Source organism: Symphalangus syndactylus, chromosome 8 (assembly GCF_028878055.3).
Source record: "Symphalangus syndactylus isolate Jambi chromosome 8, NHGRI_mSymSyn1-v2.1_pri, whole genome shotgun sequence".
NCBI classification, from domain to species: domain Eukaryota; kingdom Metazoa; phylum Chordata; class Mammalia; order Primates; family Hylobatidae; genus Symphalangus; species Symphalangus syndactylus.
The window spans coordinates 137999744-138016185 of NC_072430.2; the positions used below are offsets into that span (position 1 = coordinate 137999744).

At 45.6% G+C, this 16442-nt stretch overlaps 1 protein-coding gene across 3 annotated transcripts in view; it reads left to right on the forward strand.

The window, feature by feature from the left end:
• The first annotated feature begins 845 nt into the window (after window positions 1-845).
• DGKD (diacylglycerol kinase delta) overlaps window positions 846-16442 on the forward strand; it is a 119432-nt gene continuing 103835 nt past the window's right edge. Inside the window, exon 1 of one of the 3 annotated variants that reach the window (XM_055291023.2) lies at window positions 846-1035. In XM_055291023.2, coding sequence (XP_055146998.1) covers window positions 880-1035 — 156 coding nt within the window. In that variant the 5' untranslated portion in view covers window positions 846-879. Of the gene's footprint in view, window positions 1036-1773; window positions 1994-2946; window positions 3647-16442 lie in introns of those variants that run through there. The other 2 variants (XM_063645276.1, XM_055291022.2) reach the window with 2 other exon arrangements.

Sequence of the window (16442 nt, forward strand, 5' to 3'; positions counted from 1 at the left end):
GTCACTCCCCACCTGGATCTCAGTCCACGTCTCTATCTCTCAGCCCCTCGGTAATCCAGGGCGTCCACCTGCCCTGATAACTTCAAAGCCCGGATCACAGGCCCCAGCGTGGTGACCCAGCCCCGCCCAGGATTAAATCCCTCAAGGGCTTCCTGTTGCCTTCCAACCCCTTATCTGGTTTCCAAAGCCCTCTTCGACCTGCCCGCCCCGAGGCTCATATCTTAATGCCATTTTCCTTGCTCTAAGCACCAGCTTCCCTTTCTTCCTCCGTCTTCGCCCAACAGTCGTTCTTTCTTGCCTCCAGGCCTTTGCACAAATCTGGTCTCTGCCTAGAACGTGGTTCCCTCTCTAGTCACAACTCCTGCTCACATTTTCCACCTCTCCTTAAGAACCGTTTTCTCCAGGAAGCCTTCCCAGATGGAGCGGTGCATCCCAGTTCTGGCGTCCCGAGGCCCGTCCCAGTACCGGGGTCTCTTTCCAGCACGGGCGCGCGCATTCGAGCTCTTCCCAAACTCGGCCACACAAGGCTGGGCAGGACAAATGCAGCCCCGGCCTGCTGGAGGTTACCTACATTCTGATGCGGAAGAGTAGAGATGTTTTAAGAAGTGAATATAGAAACAAGAACACAAACGGCGTCCCAGAAAGAACACACAGAAGCCACGGCCCGGAGAGGTGGGCGGGCGGACCCGGGACGCTTCAGGTGGGGGCGGGGAGGGGCCGCGCGGCGCCGTCTGCAGCTGCGCGCACGGCCCGCAGGGGGCGCGGCGGGGAGAGGCGGGAGGCCGCCCCCACCGCCCCCGGCCCGGCCCGCCCTCGGCCCCGCCCCTCCCGCCGGCCCCGCCTCGCCCCCGCCCGCGGTGCGCGCGCTGGCCCGGCAGCATGGCGGCGGCGGCGGGCGCCCCTCCGCCGGGTCCGCCGCAACCGCCTCCGCCGCCGCCGCCCGAGGAGTCGTCCGACAGCGAGCCCGAGGCGGAGCCCGGCTCCCCACAGAAGCTCATCCGCAAGGTGTCCACGTCGGGTCAGATCCGACAGAAGGTGAGCCCGCGGCGCGGCGGCCCGGGCGCGCGCCCCTCACGCCGCGGCAGCCCCGGCCGAGGCCCGTGGCCCTGCCCGAGCGGCCGCCCAGGCCCGGCCCGGCCCGGCCCGGGGTCCCGCGGGCGTCACCGCCCCGGTCGAGCGTGCCCCGCTGCTGTAACGGGCCGGCGCCCCGGGCGGAGCGCGCGGTCCCCGACGGACGGCGGGCGGCTGCGGGGCCGGGCGGGGGGCGCGCGCCGGGCGGGGGGCGCGCGCCGAGTTGGGCCGCGAGGACCCGGAGGAAACTGAGGCCTAGATGCAGGGGACTGCGCTCGTGCCACCGAGCGGGTCCCACGCGGGGGCTCCCGGCTGCGCCCCGCGGGCGTGCGCGGTCCCCAAACCCCGGTTCTGCACGTTTCTCAGGAGCGGTCGGGTGGTGTCCCGCGAGTGCCCTGCAGACTAGCCTGTGGTGCCCTCAGAAGTCCGCTCGGACCCGGGTGCGAGGGATCACCCCTTCACCCCTTCATCCCAAAAGGGAAGGAAGGGATGCGCGTTCAGTGACCGTCTCTCTCAGCAAAGCCGGGACCGCGCACCCGCTTGGCACCCAACTCTCCACAGAGAACTCCGGACGCTAAATGTTAGATAAAGACGCACGTCCTTTTTGCAGTAGGAAAGTTGCACCGTTTTCCCATTGTGCTTCCTATTGAAAACTGCTTGCGGTTTTTGCTCCAGGTGAGCCCGGCCCGGTTAGAACACTGCTTCCTCAGGCAGGTGGCTGGACAGGTGGCCGCGAGCAGGCTGGGTCCCTGGGGCAGTGCTGGCAGATCCGGTTGGCACGGACTTTCTCCTCCTGCTGCAGTGCGCTTTTCCTCCGGGGCGGATTAGGTTCAGCTGTTCCCTTCACCGTGGGAGCCTTCTCTTCTGTCAGCGTTTGATACCTGCGATGGGGGAACCTGAGGTCCTAACATGTTACAAACAGGTTTGTTGTGAAGTGGTCCAGTTATTCAGCAAATAGGTACTGAACACCTGCTTTGTTCCGGGTATAACAGTAGCAGTAGTGATAATAATGATAGCAGTAGCAAATAACAATTCTTTAATGCCTTCTATGTGCTAGGCACTTTCTTGGGTTAGCTTTACAGCACTTGACGTGGTTAGTTTATTAGTACTGGTGAGAACCCAATGAGTTGGATGCTATCATCTCCGTCTTTTGGAATTGGAATAGAAATAGAATCAAGGTTAAATGACTTGCCCAGGGTGTCACAGGTCGTAAATGTGGATGTGTATTGGAACCATGGTCAGGACGTAAGATGGAAGGCAGTTTCTACACCTAGGGATTCTCAGTCTAGTGGGGAGATGGACACCTGTGCACCTGACATGACAACATTGTAAGTGCTATGGAAACTTGGGGCAGAGACCTGCCCTGGGGAGGCAGGAGAGGTTTCCTTTAAGGTGAGATCTTGAGGGATAAAGAATTCGCCAGGCTAAGTGGGTAGGAAATGGCCTTCTACATATTTGAACGCTGTGTCTAGAGCTTTAGGCACAACTGCGAAATGATCAGAAGTTGGATCAGAGGTGGATCTGGTTGATTAGACTTAGAAGTTGGAAGGGTTGGTTAGGGCTGAATTTCGAAGGGCTGGTCCTTTGAGGGATTTGCTTTTTGGCCTTGGGCAAGAGATGGCCACAGAGGATTGTTCAAAGCACGGGGGTGATGGATCAGATGTGCTTTTGGGAAGATCTCCACATAGCCCTAAATGGTACTGATAGGAGTTGCTTTCTCCTGTTGCCCAGGCAAGGTACTGACCAGTGTGGGGTAGATCATGTGATTTACAAGGTTGATTAAGATCAAGATTGTGTTGAGAGAGATTTGATTCCTGGGAGATTCCAGTGTTCAGAATTTTGTTGGTTAGGAGGTGTTTTTGCTTTCCTTCTTTTTTCTCCTAAAACAATAGCTGCTATACCAGCTGTTCTGGTTGAGGAGGAGTGATGGGTAGACTGTTAAAAATACACCCCGAGGACTTAGAGTTTCTGAATACAGTCACATCTGCTGTACAGATAGCTTAAGGCTGATTTTTCTTCTGAGTTGTTAAGAGATTGTCAGAATGTGGGAATGCGAGGTTGACTGTATGTAATAGCTCCATTTTTTTTCCCAGCAGATAAGCCATTCACAAAATTCCTCTGCTATCTATGGTACATAATAGAAACATCAAAAATGGGGTAGCAGTCTGAATCTAAAAAGAAAAACAGAACTCACCTTAAGTATTTAGAACAGAAGGAATGTAATCTAGGGGAGTGGTCACACAGGTGATGGGAGAACTGAGAATGCAGGCTGCAATGAGGCAAGCCGGAGATGAGGCAACAAGCAGGAAACTGCTGCCACCCCTAAGTTGGAGGGTGAAGGAAGGAGATGGCATTTCAGACTACAGGGACAGCTGTCACCCACCAAAAACTGGGGTCACAAGGGGTCCATCTGGCAGTGGCTGGAGCCTTGCAAGGGCACAGCTGCTGCTGCAGATGTACTGTTCCCCTCCTGCCTGGGAAACCTGGCCTTGCTGGGGTCACCTCCTCCACAACTTGGACTGGAGCAGAAGGACAAAGAATGGATCTGAGGACAAGCTGGCCCAGGACCAAAACTGTATGTATGTCAGGCTTTTAAAATATTAGTCTAGTGCAAGTCAGAGCTGTCTTAATGAAGAGAAAAACAAAAGAGAATGTCTTAGGACAATGCTCCTCAAATTTTAATGTGCAGACACATCCCCTAGGGATCTTGTTAAAATGATGATTATGGTTGAGTAGGTCTAGGGTGGGTGGGGCCTTAGAATGTGCATTTCTTTTTCTCTTTTTTTTTGAGACAAGGTGTCACTTTGTCACCCAGGCTGGAGTGCAGTGGTGCGATCTCAGCTACTGCAACCTTTGCCTCCTGGGTTCAAGTGATTTTCCTGCCTCAGCCTCCCAAGTAGCTGGGACTACAGGCAAATGCCACCATGCCTGGCTAATTTTTGTATTTTGTTGTAGAGATGGAGTTTCGCCATGTTCCCCAGGCTGGTCTCAAACTCCTGAGCTCAAGTAATACACCCACCTCAGCCTCCCAAAGTGCTGGGATTATAAGCTTGAGCCAATGCGCCTGGCAGAATATGCATTTCTAACAAGCTCCCAGAAGATGCTGATGCTGCTGGTCCATGGACCACACTTTGAAAAACAAGACCTTATGGCACACATGTGAAGGGAAGCCTCTCCAAACTTCAAATAATTCTTCAGGTTATAGATCCTTAGCATATTGAAAATTTGATGTGTGCAGATTTGTGATGGCCATTTATCAGTTTAGCATTTCATGCATGTCCGATTTTTTAATATGTTCGAGCTCTTTAGAGTTGAAGCTGTCCCCAGCAGACATTGCTTCATTCGTATTTCCTGACTACAGTACACAGTAATGACTCTGTAGAACTGCGTAGCTAGAATGGAAAGAAAGAAAATGGAGCTCACACCCCGACCAGCACATTCACCAGCACATTATAAGGTATTTTGAAATTTCAGTGAAGAACCGTGTAATTCTGCAAAGCTATCAGTTAAATGAGTTTAATTTATTTAAAAGTTTCTAAAAAGTTAACATTTTTTGGATATGAGCATGGAAGTGCTTGGACTCCTGATTTTAAATTTAAACAAAGCATTTTTTCCATTGTGAAATGAAGACTAGTAAAAATTAGATAAAGGGTTTAAGTTGTAAAAAACTTAAAAAAATGCACCCCAGTTTTATGAGATATAATTCACATGGGATACAGTTCACTCATTTAAAGCATATAGTTCAGTGGTTGTTAGTATATTCGCTGTTTTGCAACCATCACCACAGTCAATTTTAGAACATTTTCATCACCCCGTTTCCTCTCAACTCCCTCAACCGTAGGCAACAAGAATCTACTTTCTGTCTCTGTGTTTGCTGATTCTGGTCATTTTACATAAATGGAATCATACAATATGTGGTCTGGCTTCTTTCACTTAGCATAATATTTTCAAGGTTCATCCATGTCATAGCATGTATCGGTACTTCATTTCCTTCTGTTGCTGGGTAATATTCAGTTCTACAGGCACACTGTATTTTATTTATCCACTTACCAGTTGATGGACATTTGAGTTATTTCTACTTTTTGGCTATTCTGGAGAATGCTGCTATGAACATTCATGTACATGTTTTTGTGTGGACATAGGTTTTCATTTATCTTGGCTATACACCTAGGAGTGGAAGTGCTGGGCCATATGGTAATACTGCCGGACTATTTTCCAAAGCTACCGTAACATTTTACATTCCCACCAGCTGTGTATGAGGAGGGTTCTAATTTTTCCACATCATTGTCAGTACCTGTTATTATCTCTCTTTTGATACTAGCCATCCTAGTAGGGATGAAGTAATGTAAAAGGTTTTTAATGCCATTTTATTGTCGGATCTCAGAGTCTAAACTTTGGTGTCAGATGAAGTGGCTTCAGACCCTGCGCTTCTAGTTATGAAGCATGCGATTGTGGACAGGGTGTCTAAACCTCCCTTAAGAAGTGGTTTCCTCATCTGTAAGCATGGAAAATATTAGTTCTTGGGTTGATTGTAGTGACAGTAAATGTTAACTCTGTGTTCCTGAGTCTCAGTTTCCATGTCTGTAAAATAGAAATAACAGTTGTTATATCCATAAAATAGGAATGGGGATGTTAACTCATAGAATTAAATGGGATAATCTGTGTAGAACACCTAACATAGTGGCTGATGTATAGTAAATGATCACTAAATGGTTGCTTTTGATTATTTTTTGTCTTTCTGATTGTTCTTTTCTTTTTTTTTTTTTTTTTTTTTTTAATCCCAGATAAGAATCATTTCCCTGACTTCATTTTTCTCCAGCTCAGGCTGGTCTGAGTCTCCATCTCTCGGCTCCAGAAGAGCAAATATAAACAAATCTGGCTGAAAATTAACAAAGACCATTTTTTAAAGAAATTGTTAATTTATTGAGTACTAGTGGGAATACCATGGGCTAGGTATTATATTTTTTATTTCACTGGTTCAGTTTAACAGCAAATATTTGAGATCTTAACATGTTGTGCATGGCACTAGGGGCATCTTATTGAGTAACAACAACAACAAAAATTTTTAGAGATGATAGTCTAGAAGACATTAATAAAACAATCACACGGTTAATATAAAGTTGCGATGGGGACGGGTGCTGATGAGGAGAGGGCCGGAATACTTTGAGAGGACATCATAGGTGAATTCGACCTGATATCAGGGAGGTCTAGGAGGGCTTCTTTTTTTTTTTTTTTTTGAGATGGAGTCTTTCTCTGTCCCCCAGGCTGGAGTGCAGTGACGCGATCTCGGCTCACTGCAAGCCCCGCCTCCTGGGTTCATGCCATTCTCCTGCCTCAGCCTCCCGAGGAGCTGGGACTACAGGCGCCCGCCACCATGCCCTGCCAATTTTTTGTATTTTTAGTAGCGACGGGGTTTCACCGTGTTAGCCAGGATGGCCTCGATCTCCTGACCTCGTGATCCGCCTGCCTCGGCCTCCCAAAGTGCTGGGATTACAGGCTTGAGCCACTGTGCCCGGCCTAGGAGGGCTTCTTGAGGCAGTGACTGGCTGGGGTCTGAAAGGTGAGTAGGGAGCAGTGCGTTCTGCTTCTGGCAGTGGTGAGCTGAGTGACTGAGGAGCCATTCTTCCAAGCACAGTCTGCTAATGAGATGATGCTGAATTTCTGGACTAGGATCTGGGGTGGCTGAAGGTCTGTGGAAGTGAGTGTGGTATTTGGGGCTGCTTTTGACCTTGGAATCTGTAGTGGCATCTGTAGTGGATTTGGCATCTCTACCAAATTTGGTCCACCTAGAACTTCAGGATGCAGGCATAATTACATATTAGTTAAATATCTTTTAAAAATGTTTTCTTTCTTTTTTTTTGAGACAGGATCTTGCTTGGTCGTCCAGGCTGGAGTGCAGTGGCATACTGCAGTCTCTGGCTGGGCTCAGGCAATCCTCCTGTCTCAGCCACCTGAGTAGCTGGGACTCCAGATGCGTTCCATGACGACTGGCTAATTTAAAAACACATTTTTGTGGAGACGGGGGTCTCACTATGTTGCCCGTGCTTGGGGTCTCAAACTCCTGGGCTCAAGCGATCCTCCCACTTTGGCTTCCCAAAGTACTAGAATTACAGACATGAGCTACTGTGCCTGGCCAAAAATTTTTATTTTGAGATGGGGTCTTGCTATATTCCCCAGGCTGGTCTCAAACTCCTGGGCTCAAGTGATCCTCCTGCTTCAGGCTTCTGAGTAGCTGGGAGTGTAGGCTCAAGCCACCGTGCCTGGCTAATTAAAGATTTTGAAAGTAAATCATCGTGAACTTAGGAGAAACTCTAAATCCAGTGTCCGTTTCTTTATAAGAGAAAGGGGAGGGAGATTTGGACAGAAAGACATATAGAGAAAAAGGTTATGGGAAAACAGAGCCAGAGATTAGAGTTCTGTTGATGCAAACCAAGGAATGCCTGGGGCCACCAGAAGCTGGAAGAGATAACAGATGGAATCTCCCCTAGAGCCTTTAGAGGGAGTGCGGCCCTTCTGATCCCTTGATCTCAGACTTCCAGCCCCCAGAGCAGTGAGACAGTCAAGTTTTTTTTTTTTTTTTCAAGTTTTGTTTTAAGCCTTGAAGTTTTGTGGCAGCCCTAGGGCAGCCCTGGGGAACGAACACTGGGCCCTGAACAAAACAAACATGGGAGCCGAGAGGCTGAGCCTTGAGAGACTGTCTGAGAGGCTGAGCCCTGTGAGACTGTCCGAGAGGCTGAGCCCTGAGAGACTGTCCGAGAGGCTGAGCCCTGAGAGACTGTCCGAGAGGCTGAGCCCTGTGAGACTGTCCGAGAGGCTGAGCCCTGAGAGACTGTCCGAGAGGCTGAGCCCTGAGAGACTGTCCGAGAGGCTGAGCCCTGAGAGACTGTCCGAGAGGCTGAGCCCTGTGAGACTGTCCGAGAGGCTGAGCCCTGAGAGACTGTCCGAGAGGCTGAGCCCTGAGAGACTGTCCGAGAGGCTGAGCCCTGTGAGACTGTCCGAGAGGCTGAGCCCTGTGAGACTGTCCGAGAGGCTGAGCCCTGAGAGACTGTCCGAGAGGCTGAGCCCTGAGAGACTGTCCGAGAGGCTGAGCCCTGAGAGACTGTCCGAGAGGCTGAGCCCTGTGAGACTGTCCGAGAGGCTGAGCCCTGAGAGACTGTCCGAGAGGCTGAGCCCTGAGAGACTGTCCGAGAGGCTGAGCCCTGAGAGACTGTCCGAGAGGCTGAGCCCTGAGAGACTGTCCGAGAGGCTGAGCCCTGAGAGACTGTCCGAGAGGCTGAGCCCTGAGAGACTGTCCGAGAGGCTGAGCCCTGAGAGACTGTCCGAGAGGCTGAGCCCTGTGAGACTGTCCGAGAGGCTGAGCCCTGAGAGACTGTCCGAGAGGCTGAGCCCTGTGAGACTGTCCGAGAGGCTGAGCCCTGTGAGACTGTCCGAGAGGCTGAGCCCTGTGAGACTGTCCGAGAGGCTGAGCCCTGAGAGACTGTCCGAGAGGCTGAGCCCTGTGAGACTGTCCGAGAGGCTGAGCCCTGAGAGACTGTCCGAGAGGCTGAGCCCTGAGAGACTGTCCGAGAGGCTGAGCCCTGAGAGACTGTCCGAGAGGCTGAGCCCTGAGAGACTGTCCGAGAGGCTGAGCCCTGAGAGACTGTCCGAGAGGCTGAGCCCTGAGAGACTGTCCGAGAGGCTGAGCCCTGTGAGACTGTCCGAGAGGCTGAGCCCTGTGAGACTGTCCGAGAGGCTGAGCCCTGTGAGACTGTCCGAGAGGCTGAGCCCTGTGAGACTGTCCGAGAGGCTGAGCCCTGTGAGACTGTCTGAGAGGCTGAGCCCTGAGAGACCGTCCGAGAGGCTGAGCCCTGTGAGACTGTCCGAGAGGCTGAGCCCTGTGAGACTATCTGAGTGCCTTAGCAGGGCTGAGGTGCCAGGTTCTGCCGAAGGGCAACAGTCCTGGGTGACACCCTCCCCTCACAATTTGGATTGGGATCCAAAGAAGCCACTTCCAAGGAATGTGCAGGAGCCGGAAGTTAAGACTTTGGAAGGACTGCAGCCCTGCTTCAAATCACCTCAGTCCTCTGAAATTAAAGTAATCCCAGTGTTCTAGTGTCTCCAGATTCCCAACAGAAACAAACTTTAATCCTTTCTAGAGGGAGCTAACATCAATGGAGGCCTCTAATGACTTTCACAAGTCTGTTTGTAAATTCATTATTGTGCATACAATAAAAAAAATAGGCATCAAAGGAGGCAAGGCACTTGAGTTAAAACCAATAGAAACAACAGACTATAGACAGATCCGCAGGACTTCTAGATACCAGACGCAGACTTTACAACAACTATGCTTATTGTATTTGAGGAGATACGATACCAGATTGAGAGTTTTGGGAGAGAACTAGAAACTATAGAAAAGAACCAAATGAAAATTCTAGTCCACACTGGCACAATGGCTCATGCCTATAATCTCAGCACTTTTGGACTGAGGCAGGTGGATCATTGGAGGTCACGAGTTTGAGACCAGCCTGGCCAACATGGCAAGATCCCGCCTCTACTAAAGATACTAGACATTTTTTTTTTTTTTTTTCTGAGACAGAGTGTCACTCTTGTCACCCAGGCTGTAGTGCAGTGGCATAATCTCGGCTCACTGCAACCTTTGCCTCCTGGGTTCAAGCAATTCTCCTGCCTCAGCCTCCTGAGTAGCTGGGATTACAGGTGCCCATCACCACGCCCAACTAATTTTTTGGTTTGTTTTTTTTTTTTTTTTTTTTTTTTTGAGACGGAGTCTCGCTCTGTCGCCCAGGCTGGAGTGCAGTGGCGCAATCTCTGCTCACTGCAAGCTCCGCCACCTGGGATCACACCATTCTCCTGCCTCAGCCTCTCTGAGTAGCTGGGACTACAGGCACCCGCCACCATGCCCGGCTAATTTTTTGTATTTTTTAGTAGAGACGGGGTTTCACCGTGGTCTCGATCTCCTGACCTCGTGATCCACCCGCCTCGGCCTCCCAAAGTGCTGGGATTACAAGCGTGAGCCACCGCGCCCGGCCACTTTTTGGTATTTTTAATATCATGTTGGCTAAGCTGGTCTCGAACTCCTGATCTCAGGTGATCTGCCCACCTTGGCCTCCCAAAGTGCTAGGATTACATGCGTGAGCCACCACACCCAGCCAATAAAAGAAAATTCTAAAATTGAAAAGCATAGTGACCAAAATTAACTAACCAAAAAAAGAGCAGATTAGACCCAGGCTGAAAAAATTGTGTGACCCAGAAGATAGCCCAGAAGAAAATACCCACAAAGGAAGCCTGGAGACATAAAATATGGAAACATTTGGAGAGGGTGGGAGACAGATATAGTAAGAAGGTCTTACTGGTGTTTGTCACAAGAGAGGAGAAGTGAGAGAAAATTGAGGAGACACAATATTTGAAAAGATAATGTGGCCAGGTACAGGGACTCACGCCTGTAATCCCAGCAGTTTTGGATGCTGAGGTGGGCGGATCACCTGAGGTCAGGAGTTCAAGACCAGTTTGGCCAACATGGTGGAACCCTGTGTCTACTAAAAGTACAAAAATCAGCTGGGCGTGGTGGCAGATGCCTGTAATCCCAGCTACTCGGGAGGCTGAGGCAGGAGAATCGCTTGAACCTGGGAATTGGAAGTTGCAGTGAGCTGAGACCACGCCATTACACTACAGCCTGGGCGACAAGAGCGAACCTCTGTCTTAAATAGAAAAAAAAAAGAAAGAAAAGATAATACCTGAGAATTTTCTACAACAAATAACAGGTACCATCCACAGATTTGATAGCCGTATGAACTGAAAGAACCATATCTAATCAATTCCTGGTACACCCCTGTGCTCTGCATAATGATGTTTCTGTACGATGATCCACATGGACAAAGGTGGTCCCATAAGATTATAATGGAACTGAAAAATTCCAATTGTCTAGTGACATGGTAGCTATTATAATGTTGTAGGGCAATGAATTACTTGTGTTTGTGGTGATGCTGGTGTAAACAGACCTACTGCACTGCAAGTGGTAGGAAAGTATAGCACATACAAGTATATACAGTACATAATAGTTGATAATAAACAACTATGTTACTGGTTTATGTATTTACTATCTATACTTTTTATTATTTTAGAGTATATTCTTCCTACTTATAGAAAAAAGAAAAATAAATTGTAAAACAGCCTCAAGCAGGTCCTTCAGGAGGTATCCAGAAGAAGGCATTGTTATCATAGGAGGTGACAGCTCCATGCGTGTCATTGTCCCTGAAGACCTTCCAGTGGGATAGGATGTGGAGACGGAAGACAATGATATTGATGATCCTGACTCTCTGTAGGTCTAGGCTAATGTGTGTGTTTGTTTCTTAGTTTTTAACAAAAATATTTAAGAAGTAAAATAATTTAAAAAATTAAAAATAGAAAAAAGTTTATAGAATAAGGATTTAAAGAAAATACTTTTGTACAGGTGTACAGTGTGTGTGTGTTTCAAGCTAAGTGTTACTACAAAAGAGTCAAAAATTAAAAGTTTATAAAGTGAAAATATTACAGTAAGCTAAGATTAATTTGTTATTGAAGAAAGAAAATCTTTAAAAAAATAAATGTAGTATAGCCTAAGTGTACAGTGTTTATAAAGCATACAGTACTGGTCAGTAGTGTCCTAGGCCATCACATTCACTCACCAGTCATTCACTCACTCATCCAGAGCAACTTCCAGCCCTGCAAGCTTCAGTTACAGTAAGTACCCTATACAGGTGTACCATTTTAAAAATCTTTTATGACATATTTTTACTGTACCTTTTCTATGTTTAGTTATATTTAGATACACAAATACTTGCCATTGAGTTATAGTCGCCTACAGTGTCAGCACAATGATGTGCTCTACTGGTTTGTAGTCTAGGAGCAATAGGCTATGCCATACAGATTAGGTGTGTACCATCTGGATTTGTGAAAGTACACTCTATGATGTTCACATAGGATGAAATCACCTAATAATACATTTCTCAGAATATATCCTCATTGTTAAGCAACTGATGACTGTAGCACCGTTGAAAACCATAGATGAAGAGAAAGAGAGAAAGGCGGAGGTGGCAGTGAGTCGAGATCACACCACTGCACTCCATCCTGGGCAACAGAGCGAGACTTTGCTTCTAAAAACAAAAACCAAACAAAAAAAGAATGACAGCTGTGTTCTTAACAGAAACAATGGAAACCAAAAGTCTATTGAAATTTAAGTGCTCAAAGAAAGTGACTGTGAACCCAGAATTCTGTATGCAGCAAAAATGTCCTTCAGAAAATACAGTTGAAATAAAGACACTTTCATATAAACAAAAACAATGTTTTTGCCAGCAGACCCACACTAAAGGAAACATTAAGTGTTTTTTGTTTGTTTTGGCTAAAGGAAAATGCTCAAATTAAACGTTAGATTTACAGGAAGGAGTGGAGACTTAAAAAGAGTTTCTACGTGGAAAAGACCAAATGATTATTAACTATAAAAATTATGCCTTTGGGTTTAAAAATATATAGAATTAAAATACATGACAACAATGTCCTGTAGGTTAGAAAGGAGGCAAATGGAGTAGAACTTTTCTAAAGTCTTTCCATTTCCAGGAAGAAGAACAAAGATCCAATTATATTAGACAAGTCAGGGATGCATGTTGTATGTAATCTGTGTGGTGGCCACCAAAATTGTGATAGTGTGTGATATCGAAGCTAAACAAGAAAAATAGAATCAGAGATTCTAAATCTGAAAGAAGGCAAGAAAGGAGAGAAAACACTGAACAATTGGGACAAAGAGAAAGCAAACAGTAAGTTAGTAGACTGAAATCCCAGTATATCAGTAATCACATTAAATCTAAGTGGGCTTAAATGCTCCAGTTAAAATACAGAGATTGTGAGATGGGATACAAAAGCAAATCCTGACTAGGCTATTTGAAAGAGATACATTCAAAACATAAGGATATTAAAAGATTGAAAGTAAAAGAATAGGAAAAGATACTATGCAAACACTAACCAAAAGAAACTTGGTGTAGCTATTTTAGTATCAAAGTAGATTTTAAGGGAAAAATTATTAATAGAGATAAAGATATACTGATAAATGAGAAAAAGTTCATTTTGGATATAATAATTTAAAATTTGGAAGTAATGACTTCGAAATATATAGAAGAAAAATTAACGCAATTGTAAGGGAAACAAGTTCGTAATCATAGTGAGATGTTTTAACACACCTGTCTTACATGCTGTACATCAAGTAGACAAAGAAATTTGTAAAAGTCTAGAATTGAACAACACAAGAACTGAACTTTTTTTTTTTTTTGGGAGATGGCGTTTCGTTCTGTTGCCCAGACTGGAGTGTAATGGTGCAATCTCTGCTCACTGCAACCTCCACCTCCCAGGTTCAAGTGATTCTCCTGCCTCAGCCTCCAGAGTAGCTGGGACTACAGGTTTCCATCACCATGCCACCATGCCTGGCTAATTTTTGTATTTTTAGTAGAGACGGGGGTCTCACCATCTTGGTCAGGTTGGTCTCGAACTCCTGACCTCAGGTGATCCACCTGCCTTGGCCTCCCAAAGTGCTGGGATTACAGGTGTGAGCCACTGCACCTGCCACAAGTACTAAACTTGACCTAATGGAAATATATAGAACACCGTACCTAACAATTGTAGAATCTAAGTTTTTTTCCAATGCACAGGCACATTTGTCGAAATTCACTATAGGCTGGCCATAGCGCAAGTCTCAACAACTTTCAGAAGAGTTGATATTATAGAGTATGTTCTGACAACAACAGAATTAAGCCAGGATCAATAAAAAGAAAATCTCAATGTATTTGGAAATTTTAGATATCTATTTCTAAGTAACTTATGAGTCACAGAAAGCTTAAATATTTTGAGTTGAACAATAGCAAATATGTATAAAATGGGGTACAGCTGAAGTCATGTTTAGAGGGAAATTTATAGCTTAAAATACATATATTAGATAAGAAGACATGCTGAAAATCAGGTAGTTAGAATAGCAACACATTAAACTCACAGGAAATAGAGTATTTTTATTTTATTTTATTTTATTTTATTTTATTTTATTTTATTTTATTATTATTATACTTTAAGTTTTAGGGTACATGTGCACAATGTGCAGGTTTGTTACATATGTATACATGTGCCATGTTGGTGTGCTGCACCCATTAACTCATCATTTAGTATTAGGTATATCTCCTAATGCTGTCCCTCCCCCCTCCCCCCACCCCACAACAGGCCCCGGTGTGTGATGTTTCCTTTCCTGTGTCCATGTGTTCTCATTGTTCGGTTCCCACCTATGAGTGACAACATGCAGTGTTTGGTTTTTTGTCTTTGCGATAGTTTACTGAGAATGATGATTTCCAGTTTCATCCATGTCCCTACAAAGGACATGAACTCATCATTTTTTATGGCTGCATAGTATTCCATGGTGTATATGTGCCACATTTTCTTAATCCAGTCTATTGTTGTTGGACATTTGGGTTGGTTCCAAGTCTTTGCTAATGTGAATAGTGCCGCAATAAACATGCGTGTGCATGTGTCTTTATAGCAGCATGATTTATAGTCCTTTGGGTATATACTCAGTAATGGGATGGCTGGGTCAAATGGTATGTCTAGTTCTAGATCCCTGAGGAATCGCCACACTGACTTCCACAATGGTTGAACTAGTTTACAGTCCCACCAACAGTGTAAAAGTGTTCCTATTTCTCCATATCCTCTCCAGCACCTGTTGTTTCCTGACTTTTTAATGATCTCCATTCTAACTGGTGTGAGATGGTATCTCATTGTGGTTTGATTTGCATTTCTCTGATGGCCAGTGATGATGAGCATTTTTTCATGTGTTTTTTGGCTGCATAAATGTCTTCTTTTGAGAAGTGTTTGTTCATATCCTTCGCCCACTTTTTGATGGGGTTGTTTGTTTTCTTCTTGTAAATTTGTTTGAGTTCATTGTAGATTCTGGATATTAGCCCTTTGTCAGATGAGTAGGTTGCGAAAATTTTCTCCCATTTTGTAGGTTGCCTGTTCACTCTGATGGTAGTTTCTTTTGCTGTGCAGAAGCTCTTTAGTTTAATTAGATCCCGTTTGTCAATTTTGGCTTTTGTTGCCATTGCTTTTGGTATTTCAGACATGAAGTCCTTGCCCATGCCTATGTCCTGAATGGTATTGCCTAGGTTTTCTTCTAGGGTTTTTATGGTTTTAGGTCTAAAATGTAAGTCTTTAATCCATCTTGAATTAATTTTTGTATAAGGTGTAAGGAAGGGATCCAGTTGCAGCTTTCTACATGTGGCTAGCCAGTTTTCCCAGCACCATTTATTAAATAGGGAATCCTTTCCCCATTGCTTGTTTTTGTCAGGTTTGTCAAAGATCAGATAGTTGTAGATATGTGGCATTATTTCTGAGGGCTCTGTTCTGTTCCATTGATCTATATCTCTGTTCTGGTACCAGTACCATGCTGTTTTGGTTACTGTAGCCTTGTAGTATAGTTTGAAGTCAGGTAGCGTGATGCCTCCAGCTTTGTTCTTTTGGCTTACGATTAACTTGGCGATGCGGGCTCTTTTTTGTTTCCATATGAACTTTAAAGTAGTTTTTTCCAATTCTGTGAAGAAAGTCATTGGTAGCTTGATGGGGATGGCATTGAATCTATAAATTACCTTGGGCAGTATGGCCATTTTCACAATATTGATTTTTCCAACCCATGAGCATGGAATGTTCTTCCATTTGTTTGTATCCTCTTTTATTTCATTGAGCAGTGGTTTGTAGTTCTCCTTGAAGAGGGCCTTCGCTTCCCTTGTAAGTTGGCTTCCTAGGTATTTTATTCTCTTTGAAGCAATCGTGAATGGGAGTTCACTCATGATTTGGCTCTCTGTCTGTGATTGGTGTATAAGAATGCTTGCGATTTTTGCACATTGATTTTGTATCCTGAGACTTTGCTGAAGTTGCTTATCAGCTTGAGGAGATTTTGGGCTGAGACAGTGGGGTTTTCTAGATATACAATCATGTCATCTGCAAACAGGGACAATTTGACTTCCTCTTTTCCTAATTGAATACCCTTTATTTCCTTCTCCTGCCTAATTGCCCTGGCCAGAACTTCCAACACTATGTTGAATAGGAGTGGTGAGAGAGGGCATCCCTGTCTTGTGCCAGTTTTCAAAGGGAATGCTTCCAGTTTTTGCCCATTCAGTATGATATTGGCTGTGGGTTTGTCATAGATAGCTCATTATTTTGAGATACGTCCCATCAATACCTAATTTATTGAGAGTTTTTAGCATGAAGGTTGTTGAATTTTGTCAAAGGCCTTTTCTGCATCTATTGAGATAATCGTGGTTTTTTTTCTTTGGAAATAGAGTATTTTTTTAAAGGATTTATAGAAGAATGAA